This window comes from Hippoglossus stenolepis, chromosome 5 (genome assembly GCF_022539355.2).
Source record: "Hippoglossus stenolepis isolate QCI-W04-F060 chromosome 5, HSTE1.2, whole genome shotgun sequence".
NCBI lineage: Eukaryota > Metazoa > Chordata > Actinopteri > Pleuronectiformes > Pleuronectidae > Hippoglossus > Hippoglossus stenolepis.
In genome coordinates, this window is record NC_061487.1 from 10,561,397 (window position 1) to 10,586,854 (window position 25,458).

The window sequence follows — 25,458 nt, forward strand, 5'->3', positions numbered from 1 at the left end:
TTTACTGCGATTGTGCAACAAATACTCTTCCCTGGAAGGAAACGTTATAAATCATATGTCATCAATGCAGCATGCGTTTAACAGATTTGACAGGACTTTATTGACGAAAACGCGCAGCACCGCGGGTGACGTATTGCACCACTCAAACCCGCAAATAAAATGGCCTTGATTGGAATGGCGATTTATATCTGCATTAAGTCAGTTAGACATTCAGTGGCTTGGCAATGCTCCAGTTACCAAGGAGATCCCATTGGGAGTCATTTACCCGCAGCTAAATTCTAATCAATACTTCTGGAAATGCTCTCTGGCACCACATGCTAGGCCTTAAATCTAAAGTAAAAAATATTCCCCGCTGCCAACCCCTGCCCTTCTCACATATTTAATTGAGCAAATGTTACCCCTGTGCTTTTTCTTTTTTGCTGAGTACCTATGATGAGTTTGGGGACTCTTCGCACGGCATGATCACAGGCAGAACTCCCTGACTTATTCATGCTGACTGAAAATTTAATGGCCTTTAGAGCCGGGGTGACCTAATGAGAGAATTCAGTGTAGTGGAACATCAGTACAGTAGCACCATGAATAATCAGCCCCAAAATGGCTCCCGTGGCTTAATCGCAGAGCCAGTGGCGGTGGCGGTGCCAGCCGGCCGGCTCAGCCAGCTTTGACCCTCAGTGGAATGTTATCAGGTTTCCAACACTTGTTCGGACATAATATTCAATGACATTTCGATGCCTTTCAAAGTCTTGTTCCGTCCCATGCAAGAAATTACAATTTTGCGCTACAGAGGTTACAGAGTTTGAGAGTTTGAGAGAGTTTGGAGGTTGCTCTGGTTTGACAATAAGCAGGAGAAAAGGCAATTTGACTGTTGTATTAAAGTGATCACCTCCTGGTTGGATTTTGGAGCTTGGTGCTAAGAAGACATTGCTCATTTACTTACTGTAGTAATAACAATATCTGTATTTACGATGCAGCTCAAATTTCTGATACTTCTCTTTAGTATCTATGTTTGTTCAACTACTAATTCTCTTTCATCTACATTCACTCCAGTCAAACTGGTGTTTTTGGCATTTTTCAACCGGAACTAGATCCTCTATACTGTGCACCAGATTTATTCTTTGTGATAAATTTCCAGTTGAGAACTGTTTAACATCAAGTTGTGACTGATTATTGTTTGTGACTTTCGGTGGAATCGCTGTGGTGACAATTAGGGCTGAGGAGGTGAGACGTTGTTACAATCAGAGCTTTCGCATTAGGTGCAGAAATGTAAGGCTGCAACTAATGATTAAGTGATACATAATGCCAATTATAATTTTCCCAAGGCCCGAGGTAATGTCTTAAAAATCACTCTGACAGTCCAAAACCCAATCGCTCAGTTCAAAGCAGCAACAAGATTATTTTCATTTGAAATTAATCTACAGCCTAATTAAAAGTGGTACTTGTTATTTTTCTCTGCAGTTCGTGGTTTCAAGCCAGAGGCGTGTGGTGACGGTGGTAATGGTCGCTTGCCAAGAGCTTCAGCCATCACAGGACAGGAGGTTGTATTACGCCCTCTGAGCAGCTTTACTTCTTCAGGGCAGAACGGGTGCTACGGTGACTCGTGATGGGACTGTGGCGAGATTGATAGCTAGCTGATTAGCATGCTAACTTCACTAGAATAACAAAACTGGACAGAAATACAAGTGAAACTAGATTATTACTCTGTGGAGTGCCCACCCTTACCAAGACCCAACAGTCCCATTATTAAACCACATTTAAATTCATTAGATCCCGATTTTTATTTGGATCTGCACCAAATTTCACACACTCGTTAATATCAGTCTCCTACACATGCCTGACTTATTCTAAGAGAAATCGATGACAATGTTTTAAAAAATGACGACGTTAAAAAAAGTGAAAAACAACAAGCAGCATAATCCTGCTAAATATCAGACATATAAACAAACAAACAATAACATGCAGATGAAAACATAACACCAATTGGTGGTAGTAACAAGTGTCGATATTTGCATTTCCACTGCTGGAGATCACTTTTTACTTAATAAGAACCTTTATTAATTAGGGTTGATGACCAATCCATCATATCAACTAACAATTTCAGCACTGAAGACAACAACATTACATATTCTCATTTTACAAAAACAAAAGCATGTTGTGATCAAACATCAAAATATTTAGTGTGACTAACAGGGTTCAATGCCTCAAAAGCATCAGATGGTTTATTTTTGCATGTGTGGTTATAGAATAGTTGCTGTATAATAAAATAAGACTGAGTTGCCTATATGGCCCCTAAAGATAAATGTAATAATATGAAAACACAGCAGATTACTCTTTTATATGTGTAGCTACTGTAGCTAAATGAAAAAGAACACGACTGTTGGTAATGAAGTGGCTCTGAATAGATTTTTTAATTACATCTACACATATTAGAGGTTTTTCCACCCTTTCAGCCACACTGCGGCACAAAGCCAAACACATACCAAGCAGCTCTACAGCTCCATATGTTCACCGACTTAAAGAACAGGATTTATGGTTTAATTTTTATTTTCATCAAAGTCCCAACTCCGGAATGTTCGAGGCCCACAGGAGTCCTGATAATTACGGTTATAAAACAGCATGCTGCGGAGCTTTCACTGCACTCACTGACTCTTTCTACTGTTTTTTCACTGTCCACTCGGAGGTATATTCTGTCACGCTGGGTTTAATAAACTCACTTTCTCTGTCAGACACCCGGCAACTTAGCGACCGCGGCAACCGAGCGGCCTCCTCTGCCCTCTATAAAGCCTGGACTCATTCGCAGCATTTAAGTTTGACCTTGGCCGGCTCTGCATTGAAATGCATTGCCCGTCTCTTCCCTGCGCACTACACTGCCTGGCGGCATATTTACAGTGCACGGTGCTGAGCTGCATGTTAGCAGCGCGCATAAAGCTGCCAATACACACTCTCGTCACTATCACTGTAGCATCTCCCACGGCAACTTAAACCCTCAATCTCTATTCACCACTCAGCACAGAATCGGACCACGTATTGTATTAAACTGGCTGTGGATTGAGTCCTTTAGTCCTTATCAGTCCCCCGGCTCAGGAATGGGAGTGAATTCCTGTATTACACCTTCCATTCACAATCTGCTTACTACAGAGGGTCCGAAACCAGGCCTCTATACGTACCTTGATACTGAGCAAATTTAAATGGACATTAGTATCCCCAACAAGTCCAAGTCCTCCAAAGTAAACAATAAAATACAACTTTTTAGTATCAAACATCATTCACTGGGTAACACAGCCACTTGGTAGTTTATGGAACAGTCCTGGTCATGGTTGAGAGATACCAACATTGACTGACTAAAAGAAACGAGCGACAGTCAACTGTGGTTTGACATTTTGTCCACCAATCCAACCAGACCTCTTTCAACAGAATACATCAGTCTGCAATACAGTGGTCATCCGATGCATCAGCAGGATTTAATGTGTCTGTTTAATGTGTCTGTGTCATTCAAACTTGACAGCTTTTTAAACAGCAGTAAATGAATGCAACAAGGGAACACAAGATTTATAATTGTTAAGCTTTCAAACGATGGATCTGAAATATTATCAGAGATATTAATTGTTGTAGTGAAACATAAGGAAAAGATCACATGACTGAGTGGAGTGTAGTTGTGTGGAACTGCACACAAACATGCACACATGCATGGACAATCCATCTGTCCTGCTCCGACACATCGACTCATTCAGTACACACACACTATAATACACACACTGTATATTCCCAGTGTACACATGCTGCTGTCAAGGTTTGATGTTTATTGTTTACGACTGCTGCTGCTCCTCTTTATGTGACAGTGACGTATGTGGAGGGCCGTGGCCACCGCTGACGCTCCGCCCCTCTGTATAATAATACCTTATTGTGTTTAAATATAATATATTGTGTATTAGTGTAGTTTTATCTGTATTAGTGTAGTTTTATCCGACAAATATTCTTTTGATAAGTTGATGAAAAATTAACATCATAACAGTCTGTAAGTATAGTCTAAAGCCAAGTATCAGTCTTCTGTCACATATAGCAAAGGAAACCATGAAATGACCCAACTGAGGAGTGAGAACCGCAGAATGTTCAGGATCATTTACTGAAGTAGTTGAGCATTTTCTGTCAAACCACAAATTGCATTAGATCTTCGTGTCACAAGCCCTGTACAAATGATTCACTGGGAAATTGGTAGAAATAAAAAATAAAAATAATTTTAAAAAATGCAGTTAAAGAAAGTGATTTTAAAAAATCCTGGATCACCTTTGTCCGTATCAGTGTCAAAATTAGTTATTTCGTTGCCCATGTACCATCATTCCACCAAATTTAATGGAAATCCTTTCATGGGCAAAAACATAACCTCCTTGGTGGATGTATAATTTCTTTTTGAGACGCTGGAGAACATTAAAGGTGTTTTCCTTGTGAATTAGTTGTGCTATGATACTGATCAATGTAGAGTTATCATGGACAAAACATCACGATACCGTGTGTTACAAAATAATGTTTGTGTGTTTATGACTCCCTGGCCAATTTGACAATGTCAGTAAAGTCGTTAAGATAATGATCATTTCAGATAATGATCATTTCAGATATTGATAATTTTAGATAATCCAGAAGTTTGGTTTTAGAAGCCATACGACTCGTGTGCCTTTGTTGACACAGTGAGTTAACTCTCCAACCTCCTCTATTAATTGAATTAAACTGCTGTAGTTCAAATCCCCTTTTTAATTACCTACGTCTTTCTGTAACCATCCACTCAGCTTGAATATAGCTAACAGACAGCTTGTTCGTCATACATTTAAGTGTTGAGCAAACACTGAATCATTAGACAATGCTGCTGCACTGTATAGGGAGCGGCGAGTCCCAGGCTGTTGGCTTGCAACAGGAGGCATCTACATACCATAACATGCTATTTACTCAGCCCTTGAAATCCACTTGTCCATGGAATTACTGCAGCTTAGTGCCAGACAAGCAAACAGACAGACGAGGGGGACTAGCGCGCACGCGGCACAAAGGATCGTGGAAAACAAAGATAAATACCCTGACACGATGGGGTCTGATCCCGCCCGGGGTATCGTTGTAGTAAAATGCCAAATCCACCCATCCCTGTTCCTCGTCGTTGAGATCCTCTAAGTGACACACCCCTTCGCTCTCTGCCTCACGCTCCTGTTTCCCCTTCATCCTGACATCCATCAATTTATTCCTCTACAGACGGAAGAAGGTATAGACAACATCTTATACCTTTACAGTCCCTGTTCCACCTCAGTTCCTCATTAGAGCTGCACGTGCTCCCTACCTCTGTGCACCTTCACACTACTTTACCACCCCCTTTCTCTAAATTAGATGAGATTAATGTGTACGCCGTGCGTTGGGCCGTCTTAATTAAATAACACCACCTAATTAGGGGCTGATTTTGGCTGGTAATGGCCCCGTAAGATGGCGGAATGGGATTGTGTGGCGTGACAGAACATTCATGAAGCCCGTCAAACTCCCTGGGCGGTCACACTCCCCTGGTTTCACACAAACAGCCCCCCTCTTAATCTGACAGTTACATTAAAATGCAAATAGCCCAGATGTGTGGGTTTGGTAACAAGTGTGGATTACAGCTCCCAGGGAGCCACAATGGACGGGGCTCCCCAATGTGACATAAGCCAGGTAACAGGTTGATAGCTGTTGACCTGGAAGTGGCTGTTTAAATATTAGCTAACACACTGTTAGACTCGTGTAAGATCAGGCAGTGTGGAAATCTCTTTGAGCCGGGAGATAATGGCTCTGATGGGCCGATTTTACATGACTAATCATGAGTAAATAATTCTCATGCAAAAAAGATACACACGCTCCCTTATCAGTGATTGTTGACTGTCCTGATGGTGCCGTTTATCTCCTTTCCTCGTGGATGTAGCTTTAATTAAATCAAGCTCAAGACTGACTGAAAGGTCGAAGAAAATTAAAGCATATTAATGAGCGGGGGGGGGGCACAGGCGGCACACAGCATCAGGTCAGGGAGACAGCAGGGAAACAGACGCCAGACCCCCTCCTCCGATCCCACCATGCCCCCCCCACACACACACACAGGCTCTGACAGTTAACTTGAGCAAAGTGTGAGACGTGAACAATATTGTGTGATATGTGTGTGTGTGTGTGTGGGTGTGTGTGTGTGTGTGGGGGTGTGTGTGTGTGTGTGTGTGTGTGTGAGAGAGAGACACACTAAGTAGCCACTAGAAGAGCATCCCCGCAGTGCAGCATTGTGGCAAGATGTCAAAGCCGGGAAACCCAATGCCAAAATACCTACCCTTTCCAAAAAAAAAACATTGCAGTAATAATACTCCACAGCGGCTTGTTCTTTCAGCACAAATTAAAAGGAAAAACATCATTCACTCCCACAAGGGGGTGGCGGCTGGAGCCACAAAGGGATATTGTAGTTTTCCTTTGTGCTCTGGCAAAAAGAGAATACTACAACAGTTTCACTGTGGGAGGGGAGGGAGGTAGAGGTATATGCAAGACTTTGGACATGTAAAGACTTTCACTGTTTCACTGCATCATCAGGGCTGGAGCACTTCTCCTTCATCCCTCCCTCCCTCCTTCCCTCCCCAGCCTCCGTCACCACTCCCTGCACTCTGCTGAATCCATGCTCTCGCAGCCCCGGAGCGCGTCTACCCGGAGAGGGGGCCATCCTGGCAGAGTGTGAACACTGCTCTTACACGTCGGACTTGAACAGAGATGTGAACACTAATGGTTTTTGGCAGGGCCCGGGTCCTTGGTGGACACACTGTTGGAGCAGAAAGAAAACAAGCGGGAAAGAGGGACAGGGAAGGAGGGCGGAGGGCGGATGAGTGCAGGGAACGACCAGGTGTCTTAGCAGGGTTGGGTTCACTCTCTTTACAACAGCGCCATCTGTCTTTGAAGGGAGAGCTTTGCATCGAATCATGGATGGGTTTTAATGGTGTTGTAACTGTTTAATAAGCTGTTATGTTTTTATATCCGGACAACGGATGTAGCCGGTTTAAATTGGGACTTGCGCATGTCTGACATAAATCACATGTTATGTCTGTGACTCATTATTTTCTCTTATCCTCATCTGGTCAGACGCACAGACTGTCTACAAAGGGATCCCTTCCCTCCACGTTTCAAGGCCGAAACAAGAAGCAGTGGGGGAAAAGAAAAGGAACCCTCTTTGTGACAGATGCACTCAGTGTGACTGCAAATATAACTTTTCCCTGAGCAAGCGATATCCATCATCTCAGCGGACCTGCTCCTCCGCTCAGCTGTTCACTTCCCGCTTTTTTTATTTTTTCCCTGGGCCGACCGGAGAAGAACAGACAAGATGGATGCCGGAGTCACCGCACTGGGCCAGAGTGACAGATGGGCTGATTATACAAACCCCATCCCTCGGGCCATAGTGAACCACAACACCTTGCCTGCTAGCTAATAGCCTTCATCTGCCTTCACCTTATAGATGTAGTTGGTCGTTGTTGTTAATACTGAAGAGGAGCATCGTACAGACGGATCCCGTTATGGCCCCTGACCTCTATCTTGACAGCCTGTACCTAAATAGACACCTGCCACACCGTTTTTTGGGAACAAAATGCTAAATCACCTTGCAGCAACCTCGCGTCTGGCTGCCTGTGCTTCAAGGGCATGTTTTCCTTCCTCTAGACCGACACATTGCAAATGCATAAATGGATTCCTGTCACCGGCCTGATGTGTGGGTGTCAAGCTCCGCCATGCACAGTGGTTTCTTAACAGGTGAGTCTGAGCAACAGGAGCAAAAAATATAAAATACGAGTTTACAAACAGAGAGACGTGAACGAAAGCGTCTTGGTTCGCAGCCAGAGAGGTGTCAGATAACAAGTAAAGATCATGGGAGAATAAGTGTGGGCGCTGAAGGTGATCTTTCAGGATTAACCCTTCGCCTGCACCTACCTGTGAAGTCCGGGCTGATTAATCAGGCCGGTATCGGGTCTCTGTTGAGGCGAGACGTTTAGATCAATCACTCCAGCCGAAGGGGGAGCGCACAAGGTCTAACAAATGGCGAGTGGTGAATGAGGTAAAAGGGAACAGAGATAGAGAGACTTACCTCATGCTCCCAACCACCAGCAGGATAAGGTTGTAGATGTGCGAGAAGATGAAGATGAAGAGGATGGCGCTGAAGAACATGGTCATCCAGGAGCCATGATCCTCGCGGAACATTTTCAGGCGCAGGTATCGGCCTAAAAGGGAGCACGACAAGGACACAGGCGTCAGTGGTGGTTCAGACCCGCGTGTCAACCCACTAACATGCGCGCCTAGCGAAAATGAAGATGAAAGTAAATAAATTAGTCACACAGATCAATGGCGGACTATCCCGCTCCGGACACGTGCCCTTTACAGTGGAATGAAGATTAAAGGAGCACTTTGAGGTGTCACTTCCGCAACCCAGAAGTAATTGTCTTTTCCGGACCAATTTCAACAAGTCACTATGTCATCGTCAACGGCAACAGAAAATATCCTTCACTTACTCTGGGTCTGCTGTCGGTGGACAGACGCTCACTTTGTGTTTCATGATGCGTGTTCCGCGTGATCAGAGAAATTATTCAAACATTTGTGACCTGTGGTGTTTTTTTTTCTTAATAAACTGTTCTGGCTCTGAATCAAATTATGGAGAAATATCTCCCTGGCAGAGCATGAGATTGATTCAGAGAGACGCAGAGAATCACACAAGCTTGTCCTCTGCTGGCGGTCCTCATGAAGACAACGTTTATCATGCCACTGTTAGATTGTTGTTGTATCTTTAGTTGGTGCTTTTAGTGCCTCGCTTTGAATATGATGACAGCCTTTTTTATTTGGCTGCTACTGAAGACATATAGAAACAAATATATATTTTTGAATTCAAGGGCTCACATGTTTTTCTGGTGAGTATGTGATGAAACAGGATTATATAAATATAAATTATTGAGAGATCAGAAAAATAACACAGTGATGAAATATGGTATGTTTACAGTAGCTGCACAATATCTTTCAAAGTCACTGATCTATTTTAAAACCCTGGTTCCTGTAAGGAATCTACTCCGTACATTTGTATGTGTTATTACCACCATCATTCAGATCTGGGGCAAATAGTATTTTTTTAAATAAAATGAAAGGTTGGCTTCAGAGATTTAGAATTTCCCATTCATAAAGTTGGAGGAAAGAGTTTCCGATTTTCAAGTTTTAAAAGTCAAAATTGAACCAGCCAAGATCATGATATCGTCATGTTCAGTTCCTAGTAAAAGTTAAATATTAAAACAAAGTTTACGAGAGAATTAGACTTGTAGCAACATCTAGTTTAGGTTTTTGACAACATTGAGGCATAGCTTTAAAATCTGTCAGTGTCAACCACATTTCAATTCACTAGATCCAGATTTTTATTTGCACCAAATTGGACACATTCATAAAAATCTGTCCCCCAAACAGGTCTTTTAATCAAGATTCATGAATTGTAGAAATGTAGAATTTCCCAATGTTAAAGAATGTGAGGAAAGAAAATCCTGAATCCATCACATAATCCGGATCTACACAAAGATTTAAACATACAAACATAATCCTGCTAACTGGAGAAGCAGACCTATTGAAAGTTAACCTCAATCCAAACATTATGAATACTGACGCAAACACATCAGACAACACTGAAGAATCTCCTCATAATCTGTCAGTGTCTCGCAGACATATTACTGTTACAAATACAACAACACACCTTAATGTCTTAGTGATTAGGAGACGACAAAATGAATTATGTTGCGGGATTACAGTATTTCACTTGTGCAGAAATCCCCCCCCCCACACACATTGTCAAACTAACAGCCGGTTTAAACCTCAAGATAACACTGTGTAGCAGCTTGCACAGCCAGCAGTGATCAGCTGTTAGTCAAGATGACAGCAGATAAGCTCAGCAGCAGTAGGACTATCTTGGCTTCCCCCATCGCTCACGTGACCCTCAACCTGAAGGTCAAAGCAGTCCATCAAGAGTCTCCCAGTTTACCCTCTTCCTGTCGAGGTCATGCATGTTTGTCAAACTCCACGCCCTACATGCCTGTTGTGTTTAACACTCATGACATCACTATGACATCATCACTGCCGTTTTCTCAGGCTGGGTCCTTCTTCCTGTGTGAATACTGAGAGGAAAAGTGATATTTCTTCATCTTCATCATTTTGCTTCATCACTCATGTGCAACGCTAATTTTCACCTCTGTTTAATGGGAGGACTATAAAGAAAAAGGTAGAGGCCATGAACATTACTTTTATTCTACTGTATAATTTATAAGGAGATTATTATAGTAGATACACACATAACTTGGCCACTCAAATACAATGAGGGACAGTAAATGTTTTGCACAACATAGAGAGAGATTTTGGGCCCAGCTTCAGAACTAAAACGTTATACAACCATTTTTACGTTGGACTCCATGGTGAGGTCGTCATGCGCTGAACCCCCCCCCACCATCAAACGCTTCAAGGTTACTCAATTGACTGTTAATTAAGAGTGAGCTTGGTGATACACCCCTATTTCAACTACTTTACATATTGCTCACACACACACATTTCAAGGCTCTCCCTTAGCTTTGTCTCCCTGCGAGCTGTGATCTGCTGCCAGAAGCGGCCATCTTCCCTCGAAAAACTCTGTTTTTCTCTCAGTCAGCGTCCCTTTGAGTTATAGCACCTCAGAGAGCTCATTGTGTGTGTGAGTATGTGTGTGTGTGTGTACCCACAAGTCACGAAGATAGCAAAGCAGAATGCTCCATTTATTTTGCTATTACAGTCTCGCTGGTTGACTCTCCAACAGTTCTACATGCTGTTCAGTCTCAGCTTGCTCACTTCTCGGTTTTCTCTGCATCGCACATTAAAACAAAGATGTTTAGCTTCCTGTGGAGATGAGGATCGTTGCTGAGTTTAAGTGCCGTTACAATGGATGCACCTCCTGTTGTAGGTTTAAATATATATATATATATCCAAGGAAGTGTGTAGCATTTAGTGACATCTAGTGTTGGAATTGCATATTGCAACCATTAGAATACCCCTCCCTCACCCTCCCCTTTTTAACATGTAGGAAAATGGTGGCTTTTCGGTAATGTCCTCTGTAGGGGGCCGTTAGTTTGTCCATTCTAGGCTACTGTAGAAACGAAACATGTCGGACTCTCTCTTTATATATATATATGAATACAGATGGAAGACATGACAACTCTCCAAAAAAGAAGCCAAATCATTTTGATCGCCATCTGGTGGCTGCCTGCAGTTTAGGTCATAAACCCAGAATCCTCCATGTTAGCAGATAGGACACGGTCCAACTGAAAATATTTTGCTTAGTAAATCTTTATAACAGGCACAATTTGATTTGAGGATGATCTTTTTTGAAACACCAATGTGCATGCACAATGACAATAAAGTTATTGAATCTGGAATATTCTCTTGATAATTCAACCTCAGACTTTCAGGACTTCAGTGTGGCCCAGTGTGAGGCCGCACCATACGTCTTCCGGCTCTGTGGTATTTCAGGGCTCATCACAGATGCATAATTGAATTGACTTGCATGGGTGAACTTAATTGCCTCCAGTGCCAATGAGGCCTGGCTCAGATGTAGGTGCACAGTGTGTATCGGCAGATCTGACTTTTAAAGCAGCATGCCACGCCGGCGAGCACGGCCAGCCTCTCTCAGCCTCTCTCAGCCTATACGGGCGAGATTTAACTAGTGGGTGATTCAAGGCCGCTCGAGCGCCGTTTGAGTCACTGCACCTCCTGACAGTCGAGGACCCCGATAAGGAGTGATTCATGAGCACTGCCAGCTGCGAGGCTCAGCCCAACAGGGGACAACGACAACAACAGCAGCAGCGTACAGGGACAAGGCAGCGACACACAAACACAGTCACACAAAAAATAAAAAAAACACGGATGGAAGAGAGAAGACACTTGTTCTATCGCTCTATGGCTCTCACTCACCCACACTGCCAACACACCCAGTCACACTCACTGAGCTGCTGTATTGCAAACAATATTGCAATTACATTTTAAAGATTAAAGTATTGACAGTATCTAACTTTACACTATAATTCCTCTAACGACATTTATAATGTTCTGTTTGGGATGAGATCATATCCACCTCGCCTCAAATTAAAAAAATTATCTGTACATGTATCTTTGTCTCCATCTGGTGGTAACAGACGGACACACGTTAAAGTGCTGACCGGCAAGTTGACTGAAAACACATGCAGAAAAGAACCAGAGCCTTTACGCCACTTGAACCAGGACTCACATTTTCTTTTTTTATACTTTTAGGATTTTTCTGAGAGATACTCATTTCAGCCTCACCCTGTGTTGTGAGCATTGCTTGATCTTTGTCCTCATGCATCCTTCATATTGAATTATCTCACAATACCACATCTGTGTCTGACTTTAGTGCATGCTGTCACGAATATTTTCATCTGTGTGATCCACACTTTTAAATGACTACCATGACTGTAGAATAAGTTTATCCATTCATAACGTCTATGGATCGATCGGTGAAGTATACGAGTGTACGATAAGCCCACAGTTTTTCTCTTATGTGCAATATACTTATATTTACTGTGTTATGTGAGCAATTTACACTTTACACTTAATGTTACTTTTAAAGTTATCCTATTTATATTGACTTCTTTCACTCTATCTGCTGTGTCGTGAGCCAGATGCAATGAATATTTCGTACAAATGTGCATTTTACTGGTGTGAGTTTTGAATGACAATGAAGTCTTTTAAGTTTAGTATCAAAACAATGAACAAACAATACAGTCATCCTATTTAAATTGGCTTATTGTCGTAGGCTGACTGACTACATTCAATTTTAAGGTGACCTCCTAAACTACATTTCAACGTTTACCAAGTAATTTACCAGGTTTCACTATTCTCCCTCAGCATGTGAATAAGCCACTAATCCAGTAAAGCTGTGCTGTGGTAAATTCATACTGCAGAGAAAATACTGTACATGTGGAATTATAAATCAGGACAGGAAACAGTGCGACACACATCTTAGTTAAATAAACTGAGGGGGAAAAGTCTTTAACAAATTCTAATTCACATTTTTCCGATTACCACCTTGTCCAGACTTGCTGACATTGTGGTTATCATTCTGTTTCAATCTGATAATGAGATCATGTGTAATAATTCTGGGAAGTGCTCAGGTTATAAAAATCACCAGATTTATAGCAGCAATCCACTCACAGTTCATTCACAACGACTCGGAGCTGGAAAAACAAACATAACAGTAAAAAGACCATCAGTTAAACACAGGCTCACGTGAGGAAGCAAATGTGCATGTCAGACGAATTAACAGCAGTTCTGTTTAATCCTACGATTACTGATATATTACACACACACACACACACACACACAGACACACCTCGGAGGAGAGGCAGCGCAGCGACGGCTCCTGACAGATGAGAAGCACACAGCTGGCGGAGGAGGAGTAGTGACGGCGTCCTGAGATGTGATCAGCATCTTCACTCATCATGATTCCACTATTCAACAAGTCTCACGCAACTAAAGGAGGTGAGTACAATCTGAACCCAAATACTATTTTTAACATTTTAAGATCAGTCACAATATTCTCCATAAAACTGGGTGAAGCAAATATAGATAATTTACACAATACAATGGATACAATTTTATTAGATATATTTATTTAAATTTCTTGATCTGGATTTTGTATAAATAAAGTCGTTACCGCTAAATTATAGTGTAACCTCATGGTTTCTAAATTAAGTTGATATTTTCATACGTGATAAAAACAAAAATTAAAAGTGTTTTAATACCTCCATCACATATTAAACATTTAGAATGTAAAAGTGTTGCCTTTTCTAAGCAGGGTATTCACAGGCAGCATCTGGGCTGAAATGTAAATTGTTAATATCCGCTCAGGCGGACAAAATGAATGTATTATCAGAGATTGAGAGCAAACAGAGCCTGACATGCTGGAGGCAATAGATCAACAGTCCCCCAGGTTTCATTGTTCTCCGCAGACAGTGCAGCGCTCACTTCCTGGACACGCTGCTGATGCTCAGAGACTATGGAGACAGTTACAGTAAATATAGACCTGAGCCCTGAGACAGACAGTGAGCACATCTTACTTTAAGCGCTCGGTGTGAGCACGACTTACCAGCGCAGGCATTAAAACTGACGATCGACTGAGTGATTCATGGAGTTTCATTTCCACAATGTAGATGTTATATATGAATTAAACACCTTGCTTATACAGTGCATTTGTAATGTTTTTTTAACAGTCTTATAAAGTGTGTTTACTGAAAGCTTAACAAGACCATAACTTATGATATAAAACAATCATTTCTCTATGCCTCTTTTATTTTGCTGCTTAGGATGATAAGTTAAAAGGTTAAATTTAAAGTAGTAGTTTTTGTGATTGACCACGTTTTTTATTGCTACTATGACTAAGACTAGTAGTAGAAGCCACAGATTGTACGACTCAGCCAGTTGTATAATGACGGAGCTTTGTGCAGTCTGAGAAAATTAGTCATCATCAGTCGAGTATTTATTTTTACCGGCAAGCTTGTATTTTAAATCGGAGGGTGTGGAGATGATGAGCATTTGCGAGTCAGGTAAAATGTAAGAAAGATACTATTTCAGTTTTTTGGGGGTGAATCATAAAGTGAGGATATCTCAGTCTCTGCTGCTTGGTTTTCAGCCATGTCAGCAGAATGGCTCTAAGGACTGTAACACAGTTTCATCACTGCTGCTCACCCTGAAATATCACAACAACAATTGGATCGATTGCAGTGGTTCTGTACAGATATTTAGGATGGAGTAATTGAGCCATCTTGAAATAAAAATGCTGAGATTTCTAGAATAAAAAGTTGTAATATCAGAATAAAGTCGCAATTTAATGAGAAAAGAGTCATCATATTACGAGACAAAGACATGCTCTTAGTAAATAACCAGTAGGGAGAACTCGAACCAAAATCTTGATTATCAATCTCACTGTTTCTTGAGAAGTTACAGAATCCCTTTGAAAATCACGCAGATGTAACCGATGATAACCTAATCTTATTCTCGATATCGCACATTTTTGTCCTTTAAAGTGACCACAACACTCTTAGATGTTTGTGGTGCCCGGATGTCAATAATAACTCACCAGTAAAACTGACTCCTCTTTGTTTTTTACATCCCAGAGGTGCTTCTGGAGTTCCTGAACCAGTCGACAGTATTCTGCAGGCGCTTTGAGAATGGCCAGTGGTACTGCTACATCCTGCTGGTCCTCTTCACTTTTGCCCTTCCTGTGGGGATCTTGGGAAACGTGGCGGCTCTGGTCAACTACACTTGCTTCAAGAAAAGCTCCAGCGCCAGCAACATCTTCCTGCTGAACCTGGCGCTGTGTGACTCGGCCTGGATCCTCACCCTCCCATTCACCCTTTACTTCACCTTCCAGAGGCCGCACCTTAAAGACATACAGATCTTCTGCCAGTTCAAGAAGATCTCCTTCAACATCAACATCTACGGCAGCATCCTCTTCCTCACCCTGATCAGTTTTGATCGCTACATTGGGACGGTGCACCCCATCAGCTCTCTGCGCTGGTGGGACGTGGGTAAAGCTAAGCTGTGCGCCATCTGCACATGGGTCCTGCTCATCCTGAGCTCCATCCCTGACTTATATGTAACTTTCGCAATCCGGAGGCCTGAAAATGTCACTGTGTGCATGGACCACATCCAGGGTCCGTTCATCTACGTCAAGACCATCACCATTATCAGAACAATAGTAGGCTTCCTGCTGCCATTTAGCATCATGCTGGTTTTTTACATCACCACAGTTCGTGTTTTGAGGCGTCTCCCGAGGGGCAGAAGGGACAGAGGAGCCCAGCGGGCGGGAGGGAAGCCTCAGCGGCTCATCACCGCTGCCATACTCATCTTCGTGGTCTCTTTCATGCCCTACCACATCATGGTCATCACTCTAGTGTTCATGAGGCTCCACAACCAGGTCACACCCTCTAATACCAATGTCCTCTATGCCTCCTTCGAGTTCTTTGAGGCCATATGCAGTGTGAGCAGCTGTCTGGACCCGGTGCTGTACATCGCAGCGAGCGAGCAGTTCCAGAAGAAGCTGCTGGCCCTGAAGAGAGACAGAAGCAGGAGGCTGTGCTGCAGAGCCAGCAGGAGGGTTGGGGTGATTGGTTGATTGAGTGGATCCTAGTTGCCTTACATTCCATTTGCTGGATCAATGTTAATGGGACATTTGTCTTTGCCCAAAGTGTCCCATATAAATTTTTGAAATGGAATAAAAAATGTAAATACTGTGGCTGAAAAATCTGACTTAGATCCACATCTCTATCATCACAGAAAGTATTGCAGAGTTAATCACCTTATTACATCCACCAAGGAGGTTACATGTTTATCTGCATTTGTTTGTCTGTTTGCAGGATTACACAAAAACCACAAAACCAATTTCCATGAAACTTAGTGGGAGGAAGGTTAGGGTCAGGAAAGAGCCCATTCAATTTAGGTGTAGATCCAGATCAGGGGACGGATCCAGGAATCTTTGTTTTTTCACTTTCTTTAACATTGTGAGTTTTTCCATAACATTTTCATTGATTTATCAGAGAATAATTCATTGAATTTGAATCAAGAATCAAGATCAGGACTGATATTGCATGCAAGGAATTTGGTGCAGATCCAAATAAAAGCTCTAGTGAATTGACTCATTCACTGGTGCTTTTCTGTTATTATACAGATGCAGAGGTGATATGCATCTGTATAATAACAGAAAAGCACCAGTGAATGAGTCAATCATCCTGTTATTTATTTGCAATGCTAACTCGTGTTAAAGCCTTATCAAAACAAACCTGTAAAAACACCCATCACCACCTCCTCCTGTTTAAATATTGTGACTGTCGTGCAGTGAAGCGTACATGGAAAATGTTATCAAAATTTTCAATGAATGGATTAAACACCAGGCCGTGATATGACCATATCCGTACTGATTCTCCAGCTATAGATAGAGCAGTCACTGCTCTTCGTATTAAACTCATCCCATCGTGTGCAAACTGTGAGGTCAGCCTCATTATGTTTGCACTTTCATCTATTTTAGGTTTGAGTGTGCAGCTCTACTGTATCCTGTTTAGATTTCCAGCATCAGAACAAACACCATGCCCTCCTTAGGGACCCAAATTAACAACCCCCACCCAAAACAAACCCAGATTGCCGGGCCTCTGAGTTATACCACTGCCTGCATCTTAGCATGTACACACTAGCGTCCCCATTCATCACACAGCTGCTGTGCCGTAGCATCACCGATGGGGCTGAGGGAATAGCCACGACTATGTCCACTAGTCTCCCCAGAGCGAAACTCCTCTGTAACTAAGTGTCTGGATAATAAATCAGAGGTGGGAAGTGACAACATAAGTCCGTCCACAGGGAGACTGCAGCAAGTAGAGCCAGAGAGAGACACAGAGAGCTGGCTCCCAGGACACTGAAGCACTCCACCTGTTCCTATCAGCTGACTCATAGATTAATTTCATTATTTATGGCTCCGGACCAAAGGAGTTACACATTTCAGGTAAATAAGCAATTTTTCTTCTGGCTGGTTTCCTGTGTTGCTGCCTCTTGCCGTTTTTGCTCTGTGTCTTTGTCTCTCTGTCGGCTGTGCCAACACTGTGTGAGAAAAAAAAGCTGCTTTCACACTACGACCCTGAACTTAACCTGGAGGAGCTGGAAGTGTGAATGTAAATGTCCAAATCAGTTGAACAGGACATTGAACAGCCTCTACCCTGACAGCTCTCTGCTGCCCAAGTCCAGGCAATGTCCAACACAGAAGTGGCTGAAACAAGGCAAAATGTAAATATGACGCAATGACGTCTTGATTATGTTAATAAGCATATTTCTGTTCCACATCAGCTTTCAACCGAAAACTCACACACTGACAGTACTTGCACAGTCCAACCATGTATAAGGTTTGACCAAGTATTTTTTCACTGTAGACAGCTGCAAACAAGGTTGATGAGAGAAGTGACACTGTTGTAAAAAATAAACTGAGGAGTGATGAAAATGTAGAAAATCATTCTCTGCAATTCCTGTAATATTACTCATAAATGTATCCCCATAGTCAAAAACAATATTATATTAATATTTAATATAATTTAATAACATTCATTTAATTGTCTTTATACTGCTGTAGGAGCAAATAGCATGAGACAATAAACACAAACATGTAGTAGGAGTGTTTTCAGTAGTTTTCATTAACAGACAAGAATTAGGCCGATTGTTACATATTCGCCTGATTATGATCTTTTAACTGACCGCAATAATTCCACAGTTTGACTTCTCCTTTATTGATGTCATCTCTTGGCCCTCGCCTCTTCTGAGTTGATTAAATGGCGCGAGTGTAGAACTTAGATTTTCTTATTTATAAGTTCCAGTGTTCAATATCAATGGATCTTCTTTTTTATAATGTGTTTGTGTCCTAAACTGGGATGAGGCTTGCACTGTAGTAAAATGAGCAGAAAAAAGACAAAGGCCAACTAGAACTTCTTTATAGTAACAGCCCTAACACCTCGCATAAATGCACACTTTACTAAAATGCAGCAGAGACCTGGCAGCTTCACCCAGTAAGATAAAAGTGTTATAAACTGCAGGGGCGCAGCAGAAGGGCTGACACCAGAGCAATCACACGTTATTTACTGAGGGAGGGGGCAGCCTCCAGGAGGAGAGTGTAACATACTACTCTACAGGGCACCATAGGTTTGTTGAAGGCTGAGTAGTTATGAAGCTGATGATGACCGGCTGTGACAGTAGGGCTGTGTGTGGAGGAATTACCACAGAGGCAGAGATGAGGTGACCGTCTGTCTGTGGACACATTTTTGTCACCATGCTAGTGTTATAACCACGCACCATAGACTGTATATAAACATGGATGACATGACAAAGCCAAAATGTCTTGATCACCCTCTGGAGGCTGGCTACAGTACAGGTAATAAACTCTGCCTCCTCCATGTTACTGGATGGGCATGGGCCAAAGCAAAGTCAAATGGTTTCTGTCATTCTAGATCTTATCACACCGAAGCTCAAGCGCTCCTTTTTTCAAGTAAGTTTGGTTTTAATTCATAATTTGATACTATAAAAACGGGGTGAAACATCATGATTGACAGCTGAGACTGACACATGACTGGTAAAGTGCGTGTATCAGCAGGACCTCGCTACCACAGCTCCATCGACAGATCACGACTGTGCAGACTCAGGTTTCAAATGTGCAAGATGTCAGTGTTCACATGCGGGATATTTTGGCTTTATTTCTTGTCAGTGGGAGGAAGTGGAAACGTCTATAAATCTTTATATACATTCTGCTATACACATAAAACACACAGATGTGCTGCTGTGATCAAAAGGAAGGTCCATCTTCAAAGCTGGGTGTGGTCTCATCAAGACACCATAAGTAGTGAAGGAGCCACTGCCTTCCCACTTTATTCCCCTTACTAATTGGTTTTAGATCGAGGATCACTGTGCCACAGTTCTAATCATTCACATCCACGTTACGTAAAACTACAGGCTAGAGGTCTTCAGGGGTCGACCTGCTCTTTTTGATAAATGACTTAAACAATGCATTTGTTATGACAATTGTTGAAGGACTTTCTGATAATAAATTAAAAGACTAATAATTTCCATATGAATAGAGGCAGGAACACTTTAATACTCTCAACAGAAAGACTTTCTCTAAGTCACACACATGAATAGGAAAATACCCCACAGCCACACACACACACACACACACACACACACACACACACACACACACACACACACACACACACACACACACACACACAAACACACACACTCCTTTTTGACCCGCAGCCACACTGTGCCATACATAAGGCATCTCAGCCTTTGCGTGGCACAGTAAAAACATATGACAGAACCCAGATGGCATCCTGCAGGCTACAATCATCAAGATCAGGGAATGAGGACGAGAGGCACTGCAACAACAGAGCAACCAATGACATCTCCCCAACACACACACACACACACTGAGCTCAACAGAACGTGGTGCTCTAACAGTTGTGTAAAACAGGTTTTCACATTACTGTCACCTCTTCCTCTGCTGCTCACATGATTCTGGAGCCTCAAAAGATTGCTACGTGTTTGATTGAATGTAAACGTTGAAAAGCGGGTCTAATACGCTTAGCACGGTGCTCCACATGACTGAAAATTACCCTTCAATTTAGCTTTTTAGAAAAGCCTTGGAGAGAGAGAGGTGCATATATTATGCTAATCCAGGGACTGAGACAGCGAGAGAGAGAAATAAGGCCCAGTTACACTTCTCCCATTATGGAGATGGGCAGTGAGTTAGTCATTTACTGCAAAGATAGTCCCATGATATAAAGCTGTAGTGCTGTGGTGATGTGGTGCTGTGGTGCTGCATCACTGCGGAAAGAATAACTAGTTGCGTTATGGGGCATTTGTTATAAATATTATATAACTCAACACTACACACACACACACACACACGTAATGTCTGCTCATCAAAAATATATCCCTAAAGTTAGACTGTATACAAAGATTTCAATCCAACAATTCAATGATTTATTTGAAAAGAACAATTTGAGATACAAACACGTCAGATTAGAGGATCAATACCACTCTAATACGGCTGTTTGCAAAGATAACAACATCTACCTCTTGATCTGTCCGGCTGAAAATCACTGATAAGTTTTTCACTGACATGGTTTGTTTCATTCTTGTATCTCGACAACTTGGTTTCTGAACACTGACTTTCTTGGTACAGCTTTCCTTTTCTGGTAGCTTTTCGCGTGGATTATAAAAATAGATTATTTGAAGCAACCTTTTTGGACCTGCGTCTGTCTGTCAGTCGCAGTCTTTGTGCTAAACTAAGATAAGGCTGCTTTGATATGATAGATGTGTTGATTGTCTCATCAGCAGAACAGTGGAGAAGTGCATTTGTAAAATGGACTATTGGACTAATGGATTACAGTTGAATGTCAATGGATCTCTTCATCATTTGACCTGTGTTTTCTTATCTTGTTTGACATGGGACTCATGGATGTTGAACTATTTAGGTTTAAACTCCTTTGTGTCATCTCCCGTTTGACTATGAAACACAACTTTAATCTTAACCATTTCAAAATTTGTATCATAATTTATCTATGGAGCTGGCTGTCATGTTGTCCGTCTTTATATACAATATATGGTTTCTGTGTACGAGCATGTAAGACAGACTTTTCTTGCAGCCTTACTTTTAAGATTCTTGTCAAATTAAAACTAAAGACTGAATCTACTGATCTTTATTGTGTTAGAAGTCAAAGACTCTTTACCCTTACATGTCGAGTTCAAACAAAAATGACATGACAAAATAAAATGCATTTAACTTTAAATTCTTGGTTTGTAATACTTCATAAGTAAAACCAATGCAAAGTCCTTGAACAAGATCCTCCCAAAGGGGTCTCTGTCCTGAAATCTGAAAAGGTGACTTAATCTAATCTGTGGCTGAAATAGACAGCTCACAAACCCTGTGTGACCTAAGATTTAATGCAAATGCCAAACGACAGCCAGTCTCCCTCTGGATGACCAGAAATCATTGGCTACCGCCCACTCGATTAGAGAGCACACATAGCCTTGAGTGAACCCTGGATGGAAAAACATAGGTTGTTCCTTGAACCTCAAATGCAGTCTCAAATCACATAATCTGTCAGAAGCTATTCATCCACTGGAGTTTTCTCTGTTTCCCCCCAGAAGAAGCAAACAGAGAACAATACTGTGTATCTGTGCTTAATGGACTGAAAAACATAACCGAATAAAGGAATTGCTGAGGTTCTGCAGCAGCTGGATTAATATTTGTGTGGATTTCTGAAGCGGTAAATCACATATTGAGGCAAATAAAGGGAAAAAAATAGAATTGGAGGATGCAGAATGGAGGACATTTTTAGATTTTCTGGGCCGTCATAAATTATAAATGATGCAGGGGGGATGTGTCAGCTTTAAAAAACAATGTCTCGAATGTTTCGAGCTTTATGACAAATTGATGTGAAGCTATGCATAACTCCACAGAGTCGGCCTGAACAGTATTCCAGTTAGGCAATGTATTACATTTGTAGAAGAGCGTCAGAAAACAGACTACAGAGAGCTTTCAGCCGCAAAGTGCTTTTTCAGGTAGTCAAGCCTCTGTGTGACTGAGGTGTTTACCCGGCCTGCCTACGTACGAGCGAGCGGAGGAGACGCTGGATAAATTTGCTAAGCTTCACCAGAGACATGATGCGCAGTAGGAGGTGACATGTGGGCCTCTGTGACAGATCTACGATAGATAATACTCTGTATGCTGGGCCTGCTTCTATACCTGGGCTGTGATTACATAACTGCCTCACTGAAATGTTGTGCAGGGCACGATTCGTCTCTCCGACTCTCAACATCCGCCTCTCTTTCCCTCCATCCCAGATTCTCTTCATCTGTCCTTTCTTACATCCTCAACTCTCACAGTACACACACACACACACACACACACACACACACACACACACACACACACACACACACACACACACACACACACACACACACACACACACACACACACACACACACACACACACACACACACACACACACACACACACACACACACACACACCATCTGTTTGCAGGCTTATTGAAGTGCATTAGTTGTACCTCCCTGCAGGATGAGCTGCACTCTACTGTCCTGTATACCCTCAAGCCAATGTAAGAGTATATACACAGAGCCTCAGTGTAATTGACTGGAGTTCATGTGATGAAGCGTCTTCTTTACTATTATGAGTCAAGTAAATGCTGGTGCAGTAAAACACAGACGCTCTGTCTACAGCTTCATACTGAAATAATGAATTCTGTGTGACAGTAAAACTATGGATATGAATACAAATCAAGAAGTTTAAATGAGTCTGTTCACCTAAATTCCATAAACAGTTGCTGCATCTCAATTTGCGTACTTCCGTTCTTATTCTGTTTGGAGTTTAGAAATATCTGCATTTATAACATCCAGTGTCTATAAGTACCCCTGGGGCCCTCTAAAGTGTCCACAACATAGACTGTATGTAAAGTTGGAGGTCTCTATCTCAGTCCTACAAATCTCCAAGGACTCTGTACGTATACAGTATCGACTAACTCTAGTGTGATCCTGACCCAAAGAAGAGGAAACTATGTCACAGATCAGTAAGTCAGTCACTGGAACTCAATTTATTAATTGAAACTTGAGTAGTTAGAAGAGCTGCTATTATCAGATCCACCATGAGCAGGTTACACAGTCCTCAAAGCCCTTTTCCATTTCCCCTCTCGGTGTGTCATAGTGCGCTCACAGCTTTCTATTTGTGCTCAGAGTAGATGATCACTCACAGAGTACCCCCCCCCAGCTCTCTCCTTCTGCCCTCCAATTACAGTAATTAATGGTTCATCCATAGATAAGCCAGCGTGCCAGGCCTAAGTGAGTTGTGAAGTGAGTAGGAAATTAAATGTGTGACTTGAATGGGAAGTGCAGCAAAGACTGTTGCAGAGTTTAGACAAATGAAAAGCTGATGATATTACCAGTCACGGCCTTGTGAGAGGAGAGCGAAAAAGGAAAGTGTCACGCTGGCGAGAGAGAGTGGCAAGAAATAAAAGTTGGATGATTTAAGAAGGGGAGAGGCAGATGGCAAGTGGGTGAAAGAAAGGACATGTACCGAGGAGACGTGTGCGATGAAGAAGTGAGCAAGATGAGGACTGATTAAAATATGCAGGAGGTGATGGATGTTGTGCTGCAGAGGTTCTCAACAAGGTCGTGACGAGTACACCACAGATGTAGTTGTATAACTTTTGTTAATAATGAGTCTGGTGATTCTCAGATCAATCTTAAATAACTAATGTACTTTTCAAATGGTGCGTAGAGATACAGGCATGTTCAATTTGTACTTTGTCTCCTCATATAACATAGATCCATGCTACGTTCACAAACCCACAGAGTGATCTGCCGCTACGTGGCTCTTCTGACGGGCATATGTTGTATCTCTATGATCTCTTTTGTGAATCACGTGTCAAAACAAGGGCGTGGTCACACAAATGCCAATGAAGCACTGGCAAACCAATTGCCTCCTGTTCACTTTGATTTTATGCGAGCAAGGAGGTAAATAAAACAGTTGCTCCTTGTGGTGAAGCAAATCCGCAGCTTGGCTTTGGTGAACTTGGATCAGCAACATAAAAGCTTAAACCACTAGCAACGATGTTTGTGTGGTTGACCCCATTTAGCCATCATTGGCATCACATCCTGCACTGTCCATATTCAGCAAGCGATAATAGCCTACGTAATTCGCCTTGGTTGGCGATTATCATTCGCATGCATTCTGTGTGGCCGTGCCCTTATTCATGGATCTTTTATGAAAAAAAACAGCCACATTTAAGGTAAATGATATTTATGAGTGTGTGAGATTTGGTGCAGCTTGATTAGATTTAAGGGGACTGTTGGTGACATTGGCAGAGGTACGCGCTCTCCTGAGTACCATTCCAGTGTTTTTAGATTTGACGTGATATCATATTGGGCTTTCAAAAAACCCTATGGTTGGCCTTTTTCTACATTTCTTTTTCTTTTTTATCAACTAATTGATTAATTAGGAAAATTATAATTAACTGAAGCCCACTGCAACCAGAGTGTGATAAAAGCAGAGGAGATTTACAATCACTATTTGACCCAGATCTGATGAGAAGTGAGACGAGAGGCAGAGTTCAACATGTGGGAGCAAAGATACAAAGAAGAAAATTGATGGTGGAGATATAACAACCCTCTTAATTACATTACTATTCAACGTTTCTCGCTGATGAACAGCCTCAACAGAATCCACTCAGGAGAAAGTTCCCTCCCTCAGTAGAGCCATTACTCTGCACATTCCTCTGCATCACTGTGCGCATGACTTACCAAAGAGCCGGCGGTGGAATATAAACTTCCCGGCTAGCATACCGGTGATCGTGGCCAGCGTCCAGCATATTACTTTCAGGATGTTCCATCCGAGACCTGGGTACTTGTTGAACAGGAAGGAGAAGCAGTTGCCCACCACGATCATATGGGCCTCGGTCTGGCTGTGAGAGATGGGGTCCTCGGCGAAGATGAGGAAGTTAAAGAAGGTGACAAGGTAGGCCACGATGAGACGCGACCATGGGTGCTGGAAATAATAGCGAAAGCGGGCATCTATTTCCATCCTGCTGAGCCCCCCAGCCACACTACACCTGAGAATCAGGCAGAGAGAGAAAGAGAGGGGTGTAACAACATGTTGTACATGAATGGGAATTAAATAACGGAGAGAAAATACACAATAAAACAGCCAGTAGAGTGCATACCTCCACTAAGGCCCAACAGTCACTTCATGAAACCACATTTAAATTCGTTAGATCTGGATTTTTATTTGGATCTGCACCAAACTACACACACTCATAATTATCAGTCCACTA

General features: G+C 42.2%; 2 protein-coding genes across 4 annotated transcripts in view; one reads left to right on the forward strand and one right to left on the reverse strand.

The window, feature by feature from the left end:
* tmem117 (transmembrane protein 117) overlaps positions 1-25,458 on the reverse strand; it is a 46,617-nt gene that overhangs the window by 17,011 nt on the left and 4,148 nt on the right. For all 3 annotated transcript variants that reach the window (XM_035157516.2, XM_035157517.2, XM_035157518.2), the window contains exons 2-3: positions 24,929-25,236; positions 8,096-8,228 (exon numbers count right to left, since the gene is read on the reverse strand). In XM_035157516.2, coding sequence (XP_035013407.1) covers positions 8,096-8,228; positions 24,929-25,208 — 413 coding nt within the window. In that variant the 5' untranslated portion in view covers positions 25,209-25,236. The remainder of the gene's footprint in view (positions 1-8,095; positions 8,229-24,928; positions 25,237-25,458) is intronic.
* On the forward strand, positions 13,449-16,201 carry LOC118110002 (P2Y purinoceptor 1). Its single transcript, XM_035157520.1, has 2 exons — positions 13,449-13,551; positions 15,186-16,201. The coding sequence occupies exons 1-2, from the start codon at positions 13,512-13,514 to the stop codon at positions 16,184-16,186; spliced, it is 1,041 nt and encodes a 346-aa protein (XP_035013411.1). The 5' UTR covers positions 13,449-13,511; the 3' UTR covers positions 16,187-16,201.